General features: G+C 54.0%; 2 protein-coding genes across 5 annotated transcripts; both read right to left on the minus strand.

Annotated features, from left to right (window-relative positions):
- Positions 1-197: 197 nt before the first annotated feature.
- Positions 198-8,103, minus strand: FAM240A (family with sequence similarity 240 member A). 3 transcript variants are annotated; one of them, XM_070049981.1, is made up of 4 exons: positions 6,912-8,103; positions 1,689-1,834; positions 960-1,076; positions 198-875 (listed from the first exon to the last, which is right to left on the minus strand). In XM_070049981.1, exons 1-4 carry the CDS (start codon positions 7,002-7,004, stop codon positions 785-787), a joined length of 447 nt encoding a protein of 148 aa, XP_069906082.1. In that variant the 5' UTR covers positions 7,005-8,103; the 3' UTR covers positions 198-784. The 3 variants fall into 3 exon arrangements, with proteins under 3 accessions (XP_069906082.1, XP_008258750.3, XP_069906083.1); XM_008260528.4 differs by lacking the exon at positions 960-1,076; XM_070049982.1 differs by lacking the exons at positions 960-1,076; positions 6,912-8,103 and having other exon boundaries at positions 1,689-5,968.
- Positions 8,104-12,992: 4,889 nt separating this feature from the next.
- Positions 12,993-17,369, minus strand: CRIPTO (cripto, EGF-CFC family member). Of its 2 annotated transcripts, XM_008260522.4 has the most exons (6): positions 17,350-17,369; positions 16,635-16,705; positions 16,422-16,559; positions 15,968-16,076; positions 15,775-15,884; positions 12,993-14,510 (listed from the first exon to the last, which is right to left on the minus strand). In XM_008260522.4, the coding sequence occupies exons 1-6, from the start codon at positions 17,367-17,369 to the stop codon at positions 14,395-14,397; spliced, it is 564 nt and encodes a 187-aa protein (XP_008258744.1). In that variant the 3' UTR covers positions 12,993-14,394. The 2 variants fall into 2 exon arrangements, with proteins under 2 accessions (XP_008258744.1, XP_017199266.2); XM_017343777.3 differs by lacking the exon at positions 17,350-17,369 and having other exon boundaries at positions 16,635-17,084.
- Positions 17,370-20,642: the final 3,273 nt, after the last annotated feature.

Raw genomic sequence — 20,642 nt, forward strand, 5'->3', positions numbered from 1 at the left:
GCAGCAGGCACGGTAACCCTTAGCAGCCCCAGCAGAGGATGGGAGATTCCCCCTTCCCTTCTCTTTCTCTGTCAGCTCTGCGTTTCGAGTAAATGAACACCTCTTTTTAAAACATTAGATAAAGCAACGAATCCTAAAGTTCGTGATTAACAAACTAACATTGAAAAACCAAACAAAAAAGGCTAAAACACTGGAAAGAAGGCCAAGCACTGGGTTTTAGTAAAAGGATACGGACCGCGTCGGTGTTTTTGAAAAAGCCAATTAAGCTCAGAGGAAGGAAGAAGATTAGAGCCGTTTGTTTTCAAACCAATGAGGATGATGACTTACAGGGCTTTGTTCTGCAGATGGGTGCGCTTCTGTTCTTAGAAAACGAGACAGGATTATGTGACGCGAGTTTCCTGGACACGGTGAGCTGGTGCAGCGACTCTGCTGTGCCACGTGAGCGTGAGTGGCAGGGCCACAAAGCTAGGACACCGCCTGGTATGCCTAGAGCCTAATGATTGCATTTCCAGACGGGTGGGCGTTCTATGGAAACGGGAGGTGCGTGGGGTTTTGACAGCAAACCAGCTGTCCAGCCATGGTTGGAAGAAGGCAGGGAGGTGGCTCGGGGGCTAACTCCCACCGTGCACTGGGAGAGATTTGCAGGTAAACCCCCTGCAGGTGGGGTGGCAGTGGCGTGAGTGACATCTGTTGGGCATAGCAGAGGGACTCGGCGTGTGCATGGACGGCTCCTAGCCGAGGACCTCGGGCCCCGGCTCCTCTGGGGGCGGTGCAGCGGGAACTCTCAGCCAACGTTCGCCTGCTTTTCCGTCTCGTCGGGACTGTTCCTCAGCCTCAGCTTCGTCTCCAGCCTCTGCTTCCATTCTTCCCTGAGCCTAAAAATAGAACAGAACACAGGCGGGATGTCCGTCTCCACAGCCTCCAGGGCGCTGACTTCCTCCCCCCACCCCCCCAACCACCTGGGAAGTAGCAGAGAAGGCCATGGATGGAGTTCTTGGCTCCTGGCTTCGGCCTGGGAGTGAGTCACCGGATGGAAGATGGTCTCCCTCCCTCCTTCCTTCTCACTGTTGCTCTGCCTTTCAAATAAATAAATGGATAAATAGTTTAAAAGATACTATGTGCGAGGACAATGAACACACTTAAACCCTTTAAGATGCCCATCCCACATTCTTCTGGGAAAGTCAGTTTTTGATTTTAGAAAACAAAGTCTCCCTCCAGGCTGGTGGCTCTCACAAAGGTGCCACTGGCCAGGATGTTGGCAGTGGGCTGTGGGGGCACCGAGGGCAGGTGCGAACTCTGAACCTTCCAGTTTTGCTGAGAACTGAAAACTGCCGTACAACATGAAATGTGCTGTTCTAAAATTATTTACTTGAAAGGCAGAGTTGAGAGAGAGATTTTCCATCTGCTGGTGCACTCCCCAAATGGCTGCAACAGTCAGGGCTGGGCCAGGCTGAAGCGAGGGCCTGGAACTCCCTCTGGGTCTCCATGGGTGGCATGTGCTTGGGCCATCTTCCACTGCTTTTCCAGGCCATTAGCAGAAAGCTGGATAGGAAGTGGAGCAGCTGGGACTCGAACCAGCGCTTTCCTATGGGATGCCAGCTTCCCAGGCGGTGGGGTAACCCGCTTTGCCGCAGTGAAGTCCACTTTTAAAACCCAAATCTTAAGAAGTAGACGCGGCAGCCACGCACCTTCTCAGTGCACTTCTTCCCAGACGGTGCTCCTCCGATTCCCGGTAGTAAGTCTGTTTGCCAATTTCCCGCTCCCAGAAGCGTTTGAGCTCGTGGCAGGAGTTGCGGCAGAAGACCTCCCGGCGGGCGTACTGGTGGTTCATGCCCTGGAAGCGAGAAGAACAGCCCAACCCTTGCAGACTCCGTGGCTCCGGCTCTGTGGCTTGCGGGGGCCTGCCAGAACCTCGGCCCTCAGCCTGCAGGTGGGGACGCTGGCCAGCCGCAGAGCCTGTGTGGCAGCCACAGCAAGGCTCACCTCCCACTGGTTGCTCAGTCCTTGTCTGCATTCAGGGAGATGTGAATGCAGAAGCCCCCCACGTTGGCTGGGGTGTGTCCCTGAACAGGTGTGCCATGCACAGGTCGCTGGCAAATGCCTTTGTCCCTCCTCCTCTCAAAGATTTCTTGGGGCACACATTGTGGCACAACAGGTTAAACTGCTGCCTACGGCACTGGCATCCTATATCAGAGCGCTGGTTCGAGTCCCCAGTTGCTCCACTTCCAATCCAGCTCCCTGCTAACGCACCTCAGAAAGCAGCAGAAGATGGCCCAAGTGCTTGGGCCCCTGCACCCACCAGGGAGACTCGGGTTGAATTCCAGGTTCCTGGCCTCAACCTGGCTCAGCCCCAGCCATTGCAGCCCTTTGGAGAGTGAAGCAACGGATGGAAGATCTCTGTCTCTCCCCTGCCTTTCTCAGTAAATAAATAAATGTTAAAAATATTAATAGAAATAATATTTCTCAGCTTGTTTTCAGCAGGTAACGTGTGCTGGTGTTTTGTGCACCTCTGTCCGCGTGGTTGTTGGAAGAAACCCATGCGGTGGGTGTTGCCTCCCTCACTTCACGCGGGAGGCGAGGAGGAGTGTCCGAAGTTGCCTGTAACTGGGGAAGGCGGGCTTCAGACTGCTGACAGCAGTCTAGAAGTCTAGAGTCTAGAAGCCTCAAGCTGCTTCTAGAGGGATTTGTTACAGAGAAAGGTTCCACATCTGACACACCCAGAGCAAGGTGCTTTGAGGTGTGTGTGCATGTAAGTGTGTTCACGTGCATGTGTGAAATCCATGCAGGTTTCATGACCTCTGATGCAAGGGTGCCTGGAGAGCCGACGCTCACGACACCTGTGTCTGCAGGGACGCGCGGTCCCCTCTGCTTGGGCTCGCTGGGTCTGCTTACCTCCTCTTGCAAGTTTCCCTGAAGATCAGATTGGGTCACAGGGAAAAGTCTTGCAGTTTATCCAGCTGGGTCCTGGCCCTCTGCTTGTCTCAGACGGGCTCTGACGCCCTCCACCCAGTGCCAACCCCAAGGAAGTGTCGGCTTTCCTCGCTTGTCTGTCATATTGCGCATTCTGCTTCTTGGGGCTGGGGCTGCATAGTGCGTAGATGACAGGGCAGACTTGGTTCAAGGTTGAACGATGGCCACGTAGGACTGTGCCCAGAAGACCACCTGGCAAGAGCTTTGGTCCTCGTGTCCCTTTGTGTGTGTGGGTTTGGGGGGGGAGTGTCCGTGTGCATTTAGAAACCTTTTCTTTGTGATCATGGCTTATACCAGCTCAGAAGGGTCCCAGTTCCAGGTCAGGTGGAGGAAGTGCACTCCACTTGTGTCAAGACCTGGGCAGAGAGCACAGTGCAGCTGGGTGGGGACTCTGAAAACTGCCCAGTGGCCGGAGTCTCGGGAAGCCCAGAATTCCAGTTACAATGAGTGGCACTGATTTTCCATTTTTACTCTGGCGGCCTCAGTGTAGACTGAAGGTAGTCGGAAACCCACAGAGGGGCATGAAGGAAGGATCCATACTGCTCCGGCTGCAGGGACACGGTAGACTCCTGGTGCTCAGAAAATGGGAGAACCACTTATTTTTCCAGAAAATTCTGAAGTCAGGACAGTGTGGCTGCAGCAACAGAACTGAACAGTGGCCCGACCTGCAGAGGCATGAAACCCTGGGGGCAGGAACTGCACCCCTGGCAGGAGGAGCTGTGGTTCTCCTCGGGGGCTCATGGCCCTGGCTGCTCTTTGTCTCTCCAGTCCTCTTGGCATATGACCCATTTGTCCTGCAGCCACGGTGCAGCCACGGCAAGCGAGCCGCTGAGCTGGGTATCTCGAGTACCTGATTGCTGGCCAAAGGCCTGAAAAGGAGGAGCCCAAGGAATTGGAAAGTCCCAGGGAGGACCCCAGGAAGGACTTGGAAAGCTGCTCCTGAGCTCCTGGGTCGGCGTCCGAGTGGTGCACGTGTGGGTGGACTGGACTCCACACAGCAGAAACTTTTTTTTTTTTAAGATTTATTTATTTATTTGAAAGTCAGAGTTATAAAGAGAGAGGAGAGGCAGAGAGAGAGAGATCTTCCATCTGCTGGTTCACTCCTCAATTGGCTGCAACGGCCAGAGCTGCGCTGATCCGAAGCCAGGAGCCAGGAGCTTCCTCTGGGTCTCCCATGTGGGTGCAGGGGCCCAAGGACTTGGGCCATCTTGCACTGCTTTCCCAGCCATAGAAGCGGAGCCCATATGGAATGCTGGGGCTTCAGGCCAGGGCGTTAACCCGCTGTGCCACAGCGCCAGCCCCACAGCAAAAACTTTTTTTTTAAGAGCTGAATGCCAGGTTCAGGTTCCAGACTGGCCCTGGGAGGCACACACCTGTGCCGCAACGGCCTTGCTCAGGCTTTGGAAAGCAAACTGATGTTGGACGGCTGCTCACGGAAAGCTGGGCTGGTTGGAGCGCGAGGCCTCAGCCTCGCCACACGGATTTCTTGCTGAAACAAAGGTACCAACGTTCCCTGGGGTCATCAGCTGGCCTTTGAGTGTGACAGCATAATGCTAAACACATCCGAACAGGAACCAGGAAAATCTCAACTACAGTGAGCAAACAGAATTGACTGCGATAGAGGCCACACATACGTAATTATATAAGTCCTCAAATAGCCATTATGGAAATACTCTGAGGGATAAGGGCAAACCCTCTGAAAGTGAGTGGAAAGACAGCAAGTCTCAGTAAATAATAGTGATGAGAATACTAGTAATGTAGAGAACAAAATAGGAACGTTAGAACTGAAAAATGTACTAAATGAAAAACATTTTTTTAAAAAAAATCATCACCAGGGGGTTGGTGATGTGGTGTAGAAAGCTGATGCCTGTAGCACCGGCATCCCATGTGGGTGCCGGTTCGAGTCCCGGCTGCTCCACTTCCAATCCAGCTCTCTGCTGTGGCCTGGGAAAGCAGTAGAAGATGGCCCACATCCTTAGGCCCCTGCACCTGCGTCAGAGACCTGGAAGAAGCTCCTGGCTCCTGGTATCAGATCAGCACAGCTCCAGCTGTTGCGGCCAATTGGAGAGTGAACCAGTGGATGGAAGACCTCTCTCTAATAAATCTTAAAAACAAATAAACAAAAAAACAAAAACTCCCTGGAGGAGACCACAGCAGGAAGGAAATGTTGGCGAATAAGACTGATCAATAGAAAGTATGCAGTTTGAGCAACAGAGAGAAACAAGCAGTGGATTCCACAATTTATAGGGAAAGGTCGGGACTTAGTGGCTACACCATTTTTTTTTTTTTTTTTTTGACAGGCAGAGTGGACAGTGAGAGAGAGAGAGACAGAGAGAAATGTCTTCCTTTTGCCGTTGGTTCACCCTCCAATGGCCGCCGCGGCCGGTGCGCTGCAGCCGATGCACCGCGCTGATCCGATGGCAGGAGCCAGGAGCCAGGTGCTTTTCCTGGTCCAGGGCCCAAGCACCTGGACCATCCTCCACTGCACTCCCTGGCCACAGCAGAGAGCTGGCCTGGAAGAGGGGCAACCGGGACAGAATCCGGCGCCCCGACTGGGACTAGAACCCGGTGTGCCGGCGTCGCAAGGCGGAGGATTAGCCTAGTGAGCTGCGGCGCCGGCCGGCTACACCACTTTTGAAACCGTGAATGAAAGCAGGAATGAAGTTGAGGGAATCATACGGCCTGATTGCAAGAGTCGCTATAAAGCTATAAAGACACGGGGGGCTGGGGAACGGAGCCGGGGCGTCCAGAAACAGACGTGGGCCATGAGAGAGCGTGGTTTGCTCAAGAGAACAACAGGGCGTCAGCATGTGGGAAAGAAGGCATTGGCCTAAGCCCGGATCTAAACCAACTCCGAATGGCTCCTGGGTGTGAGTGTGGTGTAAAACCCGAGACCTCGTAGGAGAGAAGGGAGAGAGGTTTTTCATGACACGGGCTTAGGCATCGCTCTCTCAGGCCGGCGAGCAAAAGCCCAAGCCGAGAGGAAGAACTTAACAGATCGGACTTCACCAAAATGAAGTTCCTGAGGACTTGCACACTTGTCCCGACTTCCGGGTGAGGCCAGTGCCGCCGGCCTGTGTTTGGGAGAATGCTCTTTGACCTCTTATGGATCGCTGCACGCTCAGAGATTATTCCCTGCCTCCAGAGCGCCACTGAGCCCTGCTCCCCGACTGCTGGAGCAGCACTGGCCTCACCTGGAAGTCGGGACAAGTGTGCAAGTCCTCAGGAACAAGATTCGGATCCAAGCCCGCACTTTACCCCGATCCCCAGATGACTCCTGCGAGGATTAACTCCAGTTTAAGACACTCTGATTCGGAATAGGAAGGCCGGGCTGCTCGGCAGCAGGCTGCAGCCGCCACACCTGCGGCCGGAGCCCCAGAGACGGCCAGCCCCTGAGGGCGCGCGCTCCTGCGGGTCAGGTGTGCTCCGTCCTGTCTGCCCCGCCTGTCCTCTTAGCCCGGTCTCCCTGTCTGCCCCGCATGTCCTCTTAGCCGGGTCTCCCTGGCTGCCCTGCCTGTCCTCTTAGCTGGGTCTCTCGGTCTGCCCCACCTGTCCTCTTAGCTGGGTCTCCCGGTCTGCCCCGCCTGTCCTCTTAGCCGGGTCTCTCGGTCTGCCCCGCCAGTCCTCTTAGCCGGGTCTCCCTGTCTGCCCCGCATGTCCTCTTAGCCGGGTCTCCTCAGGTGAGCGCTGGCACTGCTTTCTGCTGTCTCACAGTTTTGCTCGTTTTGAATGCATCGCTTAACCGTATTAACCAGGTACGGAAGCCTGATGAGGATTTCTAAGTAGCTTCCAGGCAGATTCGAGAAAGACGGCCCTCGGGAGGGGAAAGGAGAATCCCAGGAGCTGTGCGAGGTAGGTGAGCCAGGAGTCCGTCCTTCGTCCTCCCCTCCAGGGTGTCAGGTGCACCTCCATCCCAGCACGCGCAAGGCCAACTCCCTTACCTTGGAGGCGAACCTGCTGCCGTCCTGATGTGCTGCGAGGGAGCTCAGCGCTGCCGCTCTCGGCTCCTCGGCTCCGGGGCTCGCAAAGGCCATGGTCTGGCCCTGGATCCCCGGGTTCAGCCCTTTATAGGCGGAGTGGAGGACTTACAGGAAAGCTGCAGCTGGCAAGGTGAAACGTGCCAAGCTCCTAGCAGAGTCACAGAGCTCTCCTTCCAGGGACAAGGTGGCCTTTGCCCGACGAACGAGATCCCCACCCCGGGCTGACTCCCACCACCCACCCCACCGGCAGGCCCCGCAGGCCATGACTTGGCTGTCAGCAGGGCTGCTGTTTAGAACACGTTCCGGCTTAGGGGCACCCACAAATCCCCCCGCGTCAGCCAGAGCTGTCCCCGCCCCTCGGTGCGACAAGTCACACTTCAGGGTCACCTTACAGGATGACTTAGTGATGCGCGGTGCTCTTTGGAGCCGCTAAGCCAGGGATAGAGCTGGGGATGACAGGCCACCATCTGCTGAGTCCCTCCTCCCTGGGGAGCAGGCCGCGGGCGCCAGGGCCAGTTTTCCAGCAAAAGGCGTCAAACCAGAAGGTTTCTCAGCTGAAAGTGCGCTGGGTGCCCTTTCAGAGAGCACGCGGTGGCTTTGCACCAACATCTGGGATGAAACACACACACGGTCAGGTCATAATCAAAGCCGGCTCCAACAGGATGGGCGTGCTGCTGACAGGTGTCGACACTGCGGGCAACACCGGTGTGGCTGAGGGCTGTTGCGGGGCGCACAGATGGAAACAGCGAGACCTTCCCTGCAGACCGAATTCGGAGTCTTCCTTGGCCAGCTGGCGGCTGCCTGGCTCACAGAGCAAGTCCGGAGAACACAGCCCCGAGCTGCAGTTGTGGGGAGTTTTTGAAGACAGAAAAACACATCCTGGTGGCCTTGACCAGTATCAAGCAAGCAAGCAGAAGTACAGAGGCCAGAAACATGCCGGCTACAGCCGGATGAGCAGACCAATATCAATAACTTACTTATTCCAAAGGAACAGTTCCTGCTCGAAGCAGCCAAGCGAGTTAACCTACAACCACACCTGCTACGTTATATCTTCTGGGAAATTCTAGTTTTGCGTCACCGTCACTCTGTTACAGGACCAGGGCACTTTGAAAGCTTCTTGGGAAAATTGAAATCAAATATATTTATTTGGTGCAAAATATTTGAAATGTGTGCAAGGTTTTTTCATTGTACTCCATCTTAAATGAACTTTTTGAAACCCCCTCTTCGGCATGAATTTCAAACATTTTTGTATCTGGAAAGTCTCTCTCTTTTTTTTTTTTTTTTGAATATTTATTTATTTGCAAGAGTTACAGAGAGACAGAGAGGTCTTCCATCCACTGGTTCACTCCTCCAGATGGCTGCAATGGCTGGAGCTGTGCTCATCTGAAGTCAGGAGCCAGGAGATTCCTCTGGGTCCTCCCACGTGGGTGCAGGGCCCAAGCACTTGGGCCGTCCTCCACTGCTTTCCCAGGCCACAGCAGAGAGCTGGATGGGAAGTGGGGCAGCTGGGACTTGAATCGGCACCCATATGGAATACAGCACTGAAGATGGTGGCTTTACCTGCTATGCTGCAGCACCGGCATCCCAGATTCCACTTCCATCCGATGTGCCCGGGAAGGCAGTGTAAGATGGCCCAAGTGCTCAGGCTCCTGCCACCTACACGGGAGTCCTAGGTGGAGGTTCAGGCTCCTGGCTTTGGCCTGACTCAGCCCTGGCCATTGTGACCATTTAGGGAGTGAACCAGTGGATGGAAGATCTCTCTCTCTCTTTCTCTCCTTCTCTATTTCTGCAACTCTGCCTTTCAAGTAAACAAATAAAATCCTTTTTTTTTTTTTTTTTTTTGGACAGGTAGAGTTAGACAGTGAGAGAGAGAGAGAGAGAGAAAGGTCTTCCTTCCATTGGTTCACCCCCCAAATGGCTGCTACGGCCAGTGCACTGCGCTGATCCGAAGCCAGGAGCCAGGTGCCAAATAAAATCTTTAAAAAAGAAAATCTTGGTTCTCTCCCCAAGCAAGAGACTTGAGCCAGTGCTCTGATACAGGAATGGATGGAAGACCTCTCTCTCTCTCTCTGCCTCTGCCTTTCAAATAAATAAAAATGAATCTTTAGAAAAATAAATTAGTAACAGAATTAAAATTTGGAAATTCAGGTTGTTGATTCAAAATTCAAAGTGGGAAAATTGTAAATCCTTCTTCCATGAAGCAAACAGTGGAGGCAATGATATTCCATACTCGCAGATCAGCTAGGTTTTTTGTGAGCCCGTGGGAAGTAGCAATTCTTAAGCTTAATTTTACAAGCTTTTTCTTAAGGGACTTGCTAGTGGCTTCCTCAATAAAGTTTGAGGAATCTCAAATAACCAAGAAGGCTTTCTGGGTCCAGTGCTGTGGCGCAGGGGGTTAAGCCGCAGCCTGTGACCCCAGCGCCAGCATCCTGTATCAGAGCACTGGCTCAAGTCTCTCGCTTGAGGAGAGAACCAAGATTTTCTTTTTTAAAGATTTTATTTGTGCGGCTCAATAGGCTAATCCTCCGCCTGCGGCGCTGGCACACCAGGTTCTAGTCCCGGTCGGGGCGCCGGATTCTGTCCCGGTTGCCCCTCTTCCAGGCCAGCTCTCTGCTGTGGCCAGGGAGTGCAGTGGAGGATGGCCCAGGTGCTTGGGCCCTGCACCCCATGGGAGACCAGGAAAAGCACCTGGCTCCTGGCTCCTGCCATCGGATCAGCGCAGTGCGCTGGCCGCAGCGCGCCGGCCGCGGCGGCCATTGGAGGGTGAACCAACGGCAAAGGAAGACCTTTCTCTCTGTCTCTCTCTCTCACTGTCCACTCTGCCTGTCAAAAAAAAAAAAAAAAAAAAAAGATTTTATTTGGCACCTGGCTCCTGGCTTCGGATCGGCGCAGTGCACCGGCCGTAGCAGCCATTTGGGGGGTGAACCAATGGAAGGAAGACCTTTCTCTCTGTCTCTCTCTCTCACTGTCTAACTCTGCCTGTCCAAAAAAAGAAAAAAAAAAAGATTTTATTTGTTTACTTGAAAGGTAGAGTTACAGAAATAGAGAAGGGGAGAAAGAGAGAGAGAGATCTTCCATCCACTGGTTCACTCCCCAGATGACTGTAATGGCCAGGGCTGTGCCAGGCTGAAGCCAAGAGCCAGGAGCTTCTTCAAGTCTCCCACATGGGTGCAGGGGCCCAAGCACTCGGGAGTGTAGCAGCCGGGTTTCGAATCAGTGCCCATACAGGATGCTGACACTGCAGGCGGTGGCTTCACCCACTAATTATTGCTATTATGTGAAGTATTGGTAATAGTAAGGCACAGAGTGGGTTTTGAATCCAGTTAAGTCTGCTTCAAAGTCCTTAACCCAGTGTGAGCGCCAAGTACGGCACACGGCCAAGACTGGTGCCCTCCCCACCCCCACCGTTTTGAGGACAGACCTGACTGCAAATATTTCAACCTTTGAGGAGGCCACTCTGACGACCACGGCATCTCCTCGTTTGGTTTGTGAAAGACGCTCACCGGAAGTACGGAGGTCTCCGGATGACTGAGCCAGATCTGCAGGAAGTCTGGACGTCACATCCACTACTACAAGGGGGCTGCGTTCTTTATCCCACCCTCTGTGGGTGGCTGTGACCTTGGAAAACCTGGGCACGGGGACTGGGAAGGTGACAAGCAGCTGAATGTCCTCTCCCAGGTCCGCCAGGCCTGACTCCTGCCTTCCAGGCTAACAGTCAAAAATGCTGAGTCACCATTGTGATCCTGTAGGTGCAAACCCTGAAGGTGGAAAAGGACCAAGGCACAGGAAGTCCCCCATGCAGAGGGGCCCCTGCGGGGTGGGGGTGGGGGGCTGTGCAGAGTGAAGGCGGAACGTGGAGGGTGAGAGACCCCCCGTATTAGGCAACCCTGGCAGGGTCAGGATGACCGCGGCAGGGCTACCTACTGCCCACCACAAACACACAGCACCAGGAACGCAAGCTTCTCCCAGAAGTACCCTTTGCCAGCTCTGAGCGGAGCGCCCCCCCCCCCCCCCGAGGCTGTGAGTGCCTTTGGGTGATGCATGGATCCTTAGGGGACTGGACATCTGTCCCCTGGGCACTCAGCTCCAAGGACCTCATTTAAAATCAAGCGTGGCAGAGGCTGATTTGCAAACTTGACAAGACCTGGGTGTGTGTCTCTCTCAGTGTGACCTTTCCCAACCCCTTTATAAATCGGCTCCGTATTCCATTCCCTTCGGACGCTCGAGCCGTGCCTGCTGGGCTGGGAGGTGCAGCCCAGCCCGAGAGCCGCCCGGATCATGGTGGCATTTTCACTGCGGTCTTCCATGCCATTCTCTGAGGAAAAATGAGAACGAGGCGACATTTCTCTGGCAGTACTTTCAGGGAAATTATTTTGGGCAAGGGACGGTTTGGCGATTTTGCAGACGCTCAGCGTGAGGTGCTGAGCCCCGGCCCGACTGCCCAGGCACGTCCTGAGGTTCCCAGGGCGACAGCTCAGGAAGGGCGGAGTCAGCAGCGGTGGCCGAGCAGGTGTCCGGCCAGCCCAAGGCCGGCTTCAGGGAGAAGCATGGAGCTAAAGGGACTCGGGGCTGGGAGACGTCCTCCACATTGCCACCCAGGGATAGTAAGCAAACGTCTGTGCTGGCCCCAGGGTGGGCTGTGCTCTGGGCTCTGTGTGGAGGCCAAGACGGCTGTGGCCTGAACATAGCAGCTGCTGGCGGTCAGACCCGGGGCCTCTGCTTTTCCGGCACCGCTTCCCTCCAGGCTTCTCCATGGCCTTCGGACGCCCCAGGGCCCGAGACTCTGTCCTGTCCACTAACGGCCACTTCTGTCGTGGCCAGATTGACAGTGGTACCTGGATGGGCCAGAGGCCAGTTAAGACGGGGCTCCCCTGGGGCTCTGGCCATGGAAAGTCCCCTCTGATTCTGAGCCCTCCTTGTACTCATCTGTGGGGTAAAGGGTTGTGAAGTCATCTCCAGTGTGAACACATGATGATTTCAGAGTCCTTTTTAAGACTTATCTGTTTAAATTTTTAATATTTATTTGAAAGGAAACATGAGAGACCCAGAGAGAGAGAGGGAGAAAGAGAGACAGACAAGAGCCAGAGAGAGAGATCCATCTTCTATCCAGTGGTTCACCCGGCAAATGTGGTCTGTTTGTTACCCAAATGTTTCTATAGTTCAAAAATGTGCATGAAAACATAAGGGAGACACAAAGACAACTGCTTGAGGCTGGCGTTGCAGCACAGAGGACTAAGCCGCTGCCTGCAACGCTGGCAACCTGTAAGGGTGCCTGTTCAAGTCCTGGCTGCTCCGCTTCTGGTCCAGTTCCCTGCTAATTATCGTGACTGGGAGAGTCTTGATCCAGTCAGAGACTGGGATATGGGTCCCATGTCGCAGTGGCCAGGCCGCTGCTGTGTGTGCCTGCCCACCTCCATTTTCCTTGATCTTTCTGCTGACCACACCCCACTTCCTTCTTTCCCTTGGGCATGGCCAAAAAATGGACCAAGGGGTGGACAACATGGCCCAGCCCTGGCTGTGAGTTCATTAGGGAGTGAACCAGCAGTAGGAGATCTATCACTTAGCTTTTCCAATAAATAAACTTTAAAAAACTCCATCCACTTGGAATTTTGTATCCGCAGGGAATTATGCGGAAAACAAACTGTGGATCAAGTAATACCCAAATAATGGAAACAGAGAAACACACACACACACACACACACACACACACCTCAAAGCCAGAACACAGCCCGGGCGCCCACCCAGAGCCCAGGGCTCCTCTGGGCTCCTCAGTTTTGAACCAGATGAGCTTGTCCCATCCTCACCATGGAAGATTTGGAAAACACACCAAGCGCACAGAGGGAGAAGCTGCTACCATGGAGCACCAGGCATCTCGCCACCTAGAAACTGTTCACACTCAGTCGCTGTATTTCCTGTTTGCACCGTGCATACCCAACACCATGTATTTTAACAACAGACTTTGCAATACTTAGTTTTACCACTTGGTTTACAACAAAATATGTTGTGAACATTTTCCTCTTCTACAATAATTAAAATAATTGCTAAGTCAAAAGAAAACAATTTATTAAGCAATCTTGTTGGTCAAATTTACATAACAAATTTCTAGAGAGTTCTTTCTACTGCATTGAGAAAAAAAATCAGGAGTCCCTGGCTTATATTTTTATAGACAATGGAAATTTGCCCTGAGTTAGCATTTTTAACTTGTCTACCTGTACGTAATCATCAAACACTCCACTTGACTTTTCCAATGTCTCTTCTACTCACTTCCTCCTATTTTCGCAGTCCTCCCAGCCAGCATGCAGGTTCTCACTACCTCAGCAATCCTGTCTCCCTCCCTCCCTTTCCTCCCTATAACCAGGCTTTCTTTTTTTTTTTTTATTTATTTTTTATTTTTTTTTTTTTTGACAGGCAGAGTGGACAGTGAGAGAGAGAGACAGAGAGAAAGGTCTTCCTTTGCCGTTGGTTCACCCTCCAATGGCCGCCGCGGCCGGCGCGCTGCGGCCGGCGCACCGCGCTGATCCGATGGCAGGAGCCAGGAGCCAGGTGCTTTTCCTGGTCTCCCATGGGGTGCAGGGCCCAAGCACCTGGGCCATCCTCCACTGCACTCCCTGGCCACAGCAGAGGGCTGGCTTGGAAGAGGGACAACCGGGACAGAACCCGGTGTGCCGGCGCCGCTAGGCGGAGGATTAGCCTAGTGAGCCGCGGCGCCGGCCCAGGCTTTCTTTCTTTGCCTTTCGTTAGGGCTGGCAATAGCGGGTTAAGCTGCCACCTTCAGTGCCAGCATTCCCTATAGCCGTGGATTCCAATCCCGGCTGCTTTACTTCCCATCCAGCTCCCCGCTAATGACCTGGGAAGTGGAAGGTGGACCAAGTGCTTGGGCCCCTGCGTGCATGTAGGAGACCTGGAAGAAGCTCTTGGCTCCTGGCTGTGGCCAGACCCAACTCTGGCCGTTGCGGCCATTTAGGGAATGAACCAGCAGATGGGAGACTGATCTTTTGCTGTCTCTCCCTCTCTTTCTATAACTGTGATTTTCAAATAAATAGATAATTAAAAAAAAAGAGACCTTCACTGTCTTGATTTTGATAAGCTCTACTCAAAAGTTTCTGTTCAGTTCCCCATTAACTTTAACCTTAAACAACCTAAATACAGAGATAATTGTTTAAAATAAAATATTACTAAGAAGAACTTGATAGACTTGCATGCATCAAAAAAAAAAAAAAAAAAAAAAAAAAAAGGACCTGGGTACAGTGTAGGTAGGGTTGGCTTTTTTGTAAAGCAGTTTGGAGTGGAGGGCAGTGTTAGGGATCATCATGGAAATGTATTTAGTATCTGACGGTAACTAACAAATGATCATCTTCCAGATAGGATGCTGGAGCAGCAGCCTGTTAGTGGTGGTGACGTGTGTGACACCTAAACTTGTGTTTCCAGACGAGGCAAATGTCGATTAATAGGAACTCTGTATAGCGAGGCAGATGCCAGCTAGCATACAAGTGGGACACACCGCTGGCGAGGATGCTGGAGTCCTGGCAGCCAGGGGGTGCTTGTCCACCACGCGGCCTTCTGCAAGGGAGAGACGGTCGGTCGTTAGAGATCCCAGCTGTGCTGGATCCGGCTGCCCACCCTGTGGCTTATCTGAGCCAGAAGCTAGCCAGGACCCCACATCTGACGAGGACGGGGAGCTCACGGGTCCAACAGCTCCGACTACAAGAAACCCTGACTTCCTGAAAATCTTTCATCAGCAGTTGCCATGGCGGTGGTGTGGCACAGCAGGTGAAGCCGCCGCCTGCCAAGCTGCCATCCCACGTGAGCTCTGGTTAGAGTCTCGGCTGCTGTTCCCGATCCAGCTCCCTGCTAACGCGCCTGGGAAAGCAGCAGTGGATGGTTCACGTCCTTGGGCCCCTGTACCCATGTGCAGATCTGAATGGAGTTTTCTGGCTCTTGGCTTTGGCCTGGCCCAGCCTCAGTCCTTGCAGCCTTTTGGGGGAGTGAACCCGTGGATGTCAGATCTCTGTCCCTGGCAGACCCCTCTCTCTATCACTTTGTCTTTCAAATAAATAAGATAAACATTAATTATTTGCCCTGGGCCCATTGTTCACTTGCTCTTCCCTGCACTCTCTCACCTGGGAACAACACCAGCAGGTGGCGCCTTCACATGTAGGGAGGAGGGTGTGAGAAGACAGCACTATCGGGACCCCAAACTCCAGGAAGAAAACAGGGTCCCTACTCATCCAATCATTCAGCCTCCACTTACCTAATACCTATGCTGGGCCCACAGCTGACCCTCTGCCAAGTCACAATCCCCGTTTGGGTTGTTGGGGGCGGCCCTTTGTACTCATTTCATTTGCTTCCTGGACTGGAACGTGTAACATCGTCCAAGGTCAGAAGCAGAAGAAGCTCTGAGCTTGGGGGGACCCAGACTGCAGTCAGGAGAGCACCCACTTCTTGCCTCCTCCAGATTCCCCAAAGTCAGCAAAAACCATTAGAGCAAAAAGGGGTCTGAGATCACTCAGCAGGGGGGCTGCACGGGAGCCTGCTGGGCGGGGCCAGGACCCCAGGAGTTTGTGGTTGGGGTGGGTTCAGATGGTGGCTCCCTCCACCCCACTCTGCGCCCATGAGAGAGTGAGAGGGAGCCCCTCGGTGTCTAAGCCACTAAGTCTGCCCTTCTTTATCTTCCTCAACAGATGGCCACAGGCTAAACTGTCAGACAGACCTGAGTCAGCTCCCTTGGAGAGGCCTGAGGGCTAGCCAGGACGCCCAGGTACCAGGGAGCCCTGCAGGAGGCAGTCCCCGGCTGGGGCGGGGGGACGGGGAGCCGTCTGCTTACCACAGCCAGGCAGAAAGGGCTGGGAGAAGCAGTGCAGCTCGCCTTGCCAGCACTTGCACATGGAGCACCTCTTGGGCAGCCAGGTGTCGTGGGGAACGCGCCCACAGTTCCTGAGGAGGAATGGGTTTCAGCTCCTGGCCCTGCCGCCCCCGCCCCGCCCGCCCCGCCCCTCCCTGCCCGGGCAGGGGCTCACAGCCTGTGCACTTCGCAGTTCCGGCCGGAGAAGGAGGGCGGGCAGGCACAAAAGGACCCCAGCATGCAGGTTCCGCCGTTCAGACAGCAGCTTTTGTTTTGCTGCTTACCTGAAAGGTGAGAAGAGTGGAGGGGGAGGGAAGCGTCCCAGGTCCCGGCGGTGCCCTGGCCTCGGGGTCTCCCCAATGCAACTCTGGCGGTGGCCGTGCCGTTTTCTACAGGTGCCTTTCGGCAGAGAGGCACCAGCCGGCAGTGGTGGCCCCGGGTCCCAGCGTGAAGTGGAGTCAGGTGCATTCCAGGGAGGTGAGGTACACCAGGAGGTGTCACTTTCCCTGCCAAGATCTTGGCCATTTCCCACCCAGCTCCAGCATCAGTGCCTCCCCCCACCCCCCCAGGTGAAATCGTGCTGAAACACACGCGGGAGACAGACGGGGCCCCAGGCAGGTAGGTCTTACTGTCCTGGATCCGCATGGAGGACACGAAGTGGGACGACCGGGGCCGGACCGCAGGCTCCTCCTGGGACTGGCTGCTGCTCCTCCTGGAAGCCAGGTGCCCCCGGGGCTGGCGTGCAAGCTCCCGATGGGGGTCCGAGCCTTAACGGAAAAAAGTGAAGTCTATTATTTCAGGCAGCGTGACGCCGTGAGCAGTGAAAACAAACTGTCTCTCACCAGCAGCGAATCCTAGGTCCAGCGCGAATCCCAGGTCCAGCGCGTTGGAAATGGCCATGATCAGAATCACACTGGCAGGAGGACATGATACGGCCATGAGTAAGACAAAGCAAATAGAACCTTCAGCTTCTCACGGGGCCCACTCATTACGGGGAGGCCACAGGCCCCTAAGGAGAGATTGTGGAACACTGCTTTGCTTTATCTTCTGGCCGAATGATTCTTGCAATAACCCAAAATGTAAACAAAAGTCACCAGTAGCGGACTCTTCACAAGACACACTGTTAGTTCTCAGGCCTTGCCTTCCTGCCTTCGAAATTCCAAGTGGGTATAAATCTTCAAGCACCTGTTTTGTATTGCGTATATTTTTCCCTCTACATGTAGCTTTTACTAAGCAATGTTAAAATGACTGTGTGGCATCCCCTATTATACCACGTGTTAGAAAATGCTTCATTTAAATCAATTTTCAAGTTAAAAAAATTTTTTCGTTTTGGCCATTATTAGCCTCTGCGGAAGTAGATTTTGAATTTGGTCTCAATATTGGCCTTTGTTTACACGAGAGCCCCCAGCAAAGCAGGAAGCACCTACCTGAGTGACCCTTGGAGCCTTTCAGGAGAAGCCTTGAACAAGGCGAACTGAAACCCAGAGCCGCATGCCACGGCTCCCCAAGCTGGCGACCTCACCTACCCCAAAGTTCACGTTCAAGGTTAGTGCATACCTGGAAGAGAGGCGCTCCATCTTCCCGCGGTCCACAGCTTAGAACAATTTAGGGAGGAGGGAAATGTTGCATGACTTCAACGCATAGCCATTGCTAATGTGCCCCAAGGAAAAACATTAATTTCCTGACATGCAAATAGCGACAGGAAAACCATCCTTGATGAGAATCGCACTTTCCCCTAGACGGTTTTACACGCAGCAGCCCAGAAGAGCGTCCTGGGAAACCGGGGGTCTCCGGCCGGGGTGAATGTTTTGACTTTGAGCTAGAGACTTCCCGGGGGGCCTTCCTTCCTTAACAAGGCCTGGGCGTGGCAGAGAGGACCTCGGTGGGCGGGGAGCGGGGAGGTGCAGCCTGGGACAATGACTACACCTGCGGGGGTCCGGGTGAGAGGTGGTGAAGCCACTGAAACAATGGAGAGAAAGGCAAAGGTACAGGCTTGTCAAACCCAGCCCTGGAGTCTGTCCCCAGCTGCGCTAACAGCACCAACTTTCCCCTTTTCGGGAGAAGGCGGCAAGCCAGTTACTCTTGGAAGCCGGCGACCTCGGGATGCAGCGGGGGCCAGTGGGAGCCGGGCCGTAGTTGCTTGGCCCAGGAAGCACCTTGTGTGGCTCTCTCTGGGGGTCTAGAGCTGACTGTCAAGTTCCATTTCTCAAAGTGTCCGTCTTTGTTTTCCCAAGACAGGTGTGTCGAGGCCGGCTGTGCTCAGCCCTGGAGGGGTTAGGGGTGGGAGGGCAAGGCAGAGGTTCAGGGTACGGAGCAGCTCCTGAGGGTTCCCGGCCTTGGTGTGAATTCCAGGCGGACTTGAATTGTGGGCAGAGGCTGCAAGGAAGCCGGAGCTGGCGCCAGGCGCCCGGGCGAGGGTCGGGGCGGGCGGGCGGTGTGAGTGTGTGGCCAGGGGCTGCTGCAGGAAAACCAGAGGCCATTCCAGCCCTGCCACCAGACTTTCCCTGGACTTTGTCTCCACAGGACCATCTCCTCCGCCCCCTCATGGTCCCGCCCCCGACTCCAAGAATTAAGGCCAAATTCCAAGGAGTCACGTGTTGCTCATCAGACAAGTGTCCCTTTGGTGCGTCCCTGTGCAGTTCATGAATCTCATTTGTTCTGACTGGCCTAATGTTTACCTACTGTAGCCAACACACACATGCTGTTTTTATGTAGCCCGGTTTCCACCCAGGGCTCTTCACTGGGTTGAGAGTGAACCAACTGGCACCATCTGAGGTTGTTTAGGCACTGGCATTTATCTATGTGAGGACAATTGACCTGCTGGGATTTGTTTCTGCACCTGATCTTGGGAAAAGTAAAATTATTTTTGTTGTGGGACAGGGCGCCCTTGGAGCCACGGTGGGACGGCAGGGGGCTACTCCTGGTCATGCTTCAGCCCCGCCTGGTGGGATCTTCTAACTTGGAAGCTGCAGGCCCCACCCTGGCATTCACAGGGGGACTGTGGGAGCCCTGGGGCTGCAGGAGACGTTCATTAATAGGGTCCATTGGTGGGCCAGGAAATCCTCTGCGGTGTAGATACTCCACGGACCTCACAACCAAGCCCACCGGGGGCTCTAACTGTCCTCTCCACAGAGGCGGAGGTGGCTGTGTGGCAGAACTGGGAACAGCCCGTCCCCACCCCCTGCACTGCTGCCTCCCTGGCTAACAGGCCTGCAGTGGGAATTTTAGAGCTGAACTAAGACCCCTGGAAGTCACCCCCTCGTTTCCAGAGCTGGGGAACCGAGGCCCCAAGTCTGGCGACGTTGGCACGGCCGGGTTGAGTCAGCAGAAACCCAAGGATGCCAACTTTCCGCACACCTAATTCCTTCTCTCTCGAGACCCCAAGCCACTGGAAAAGCTCTCCGCTACCCGCAGGTGCAGAGTACAGAGTGCAGGAGGCGGCTGGTGAGATGTTGGGGTAGGGAAGGAGGGAGGGAGGGGAAGGGCAGAGCACTGTGGCTCGAGCACCGGCCTGGGGTTGGGGTCGCCAGGGCTGCAGACGTCGCGGGTGTTTCATGTGTCCACCACTAGGTCGCCTGCGGACAGGGACTGGGCCCTGGGGACCCCACTCCGTGGTGCAGACACAGAAGGAAGAAGCACAGTAATTAACATAAGGAGTTGCTGTGGCTGCAGATAGGCCCCCAGGATGGCCACCGGGCACCTTTGCTAGGCCGATGCTGAAACAGGTGCAGGCCGTCCGCGGCCGGCAGGGCCTGCTCTGTCAGAGGTCAACCCTGCTTTGTCTGAGGTCAGCCCAGGACTGGGGGGTGTCGGGCAGTGGGGATTTCTCAGTCCCCGAAGTGTGCCTCCTCCCTTAGGAAGGACACTGAAGCTGAAAGTGAAAAACAAACTCTCTCTCTCTCTCTCTTTTTTTTTTGGTTGAGTTTCTTTTATATATATATATATATATATATATATATATTTTATTTTATTTAATGAACATAAATTTCCAAAGTATAGCTTTGGATTACAATAGCTCCCCCCCCCCGCCCCATAACTTCCCTCCCACCCACAACACTCCCCTCTCCCACTCCCTCTCCCCTTCCATTCACATCAAGATTTATTTTCAATATCTTTATATACAGAAGATCAATTTAGCGTATATTAAGTAAAGATTTCAACCAAACAAACTCTCTTGGCTTTCCAAGGTCTGGGACTGCCTGGGGCAGGTTGGCCCTTGGCCTGGTGCTTCAATGCCTGGGTTCCATTACCCACCCCAGCTCCTGATTTCAGTTGCTGCCAAACAGATCCTGGAGGCAGCAGGGATGGGTCCCTGGACAGAGTTCCTGGCTTCTGGCCCCAACCCAGGCCTGGCCTCGTGAGGCAGAACACAAGAGCTCTCTCCGTCTGTTTGACTCTCCGTCTCAGTGCCTCCTAGAGGAATAAATTTTTAAAAAATTAAAAATAATGGGGCGGAGAGAGATGTGTGTTTAAAATCATGCAAATAAGCACTTGACTTGAAACCATTCAACCAACCAACCAAGGACAGTGGAACCAAAAAAATCACAATCAGAGGACAGACTTCCAAGGTCTGAAATTCAAGGAAGAAAACTAATATGGAGAATGAGATTGAGTTTACCATTAGGAAGCTGGTGTTGTAGCATGGCCGGTGAAGCTGCTGCCTGCACTGCCCGCATCCCACATGGGCACCCATTCGAGTCCTGGTTGTTCTACTTCCAGTCTAGCTCCCTGCTAATGGCCTGGGAAAAGCAGCAGCAGATGACCCCAGTGCCTGGGCCCCTGCACCCATGTGGGAGACCTGGAGGAAGCTTCTGGTTCCTGGCTTTGGCCTTGCCCAGCCCTGGCCATTG

The sequence above is a fragment of the Oryctolagus cuniculus genome, chromosome 10 (assembly GCF_964237555.1).
Source record: "Oryctolagus cuniculus chromosome 10, mOryCun1.1, whole genome shotgun sequence".
In the NCBI taxonomy this organism is placed as follows: Eukaryota; Metazoa; Chordata; class Mammalia; order Lagomorpha; family Leporidae; genus Oryctolagus; species Oryctolagus cuniculus.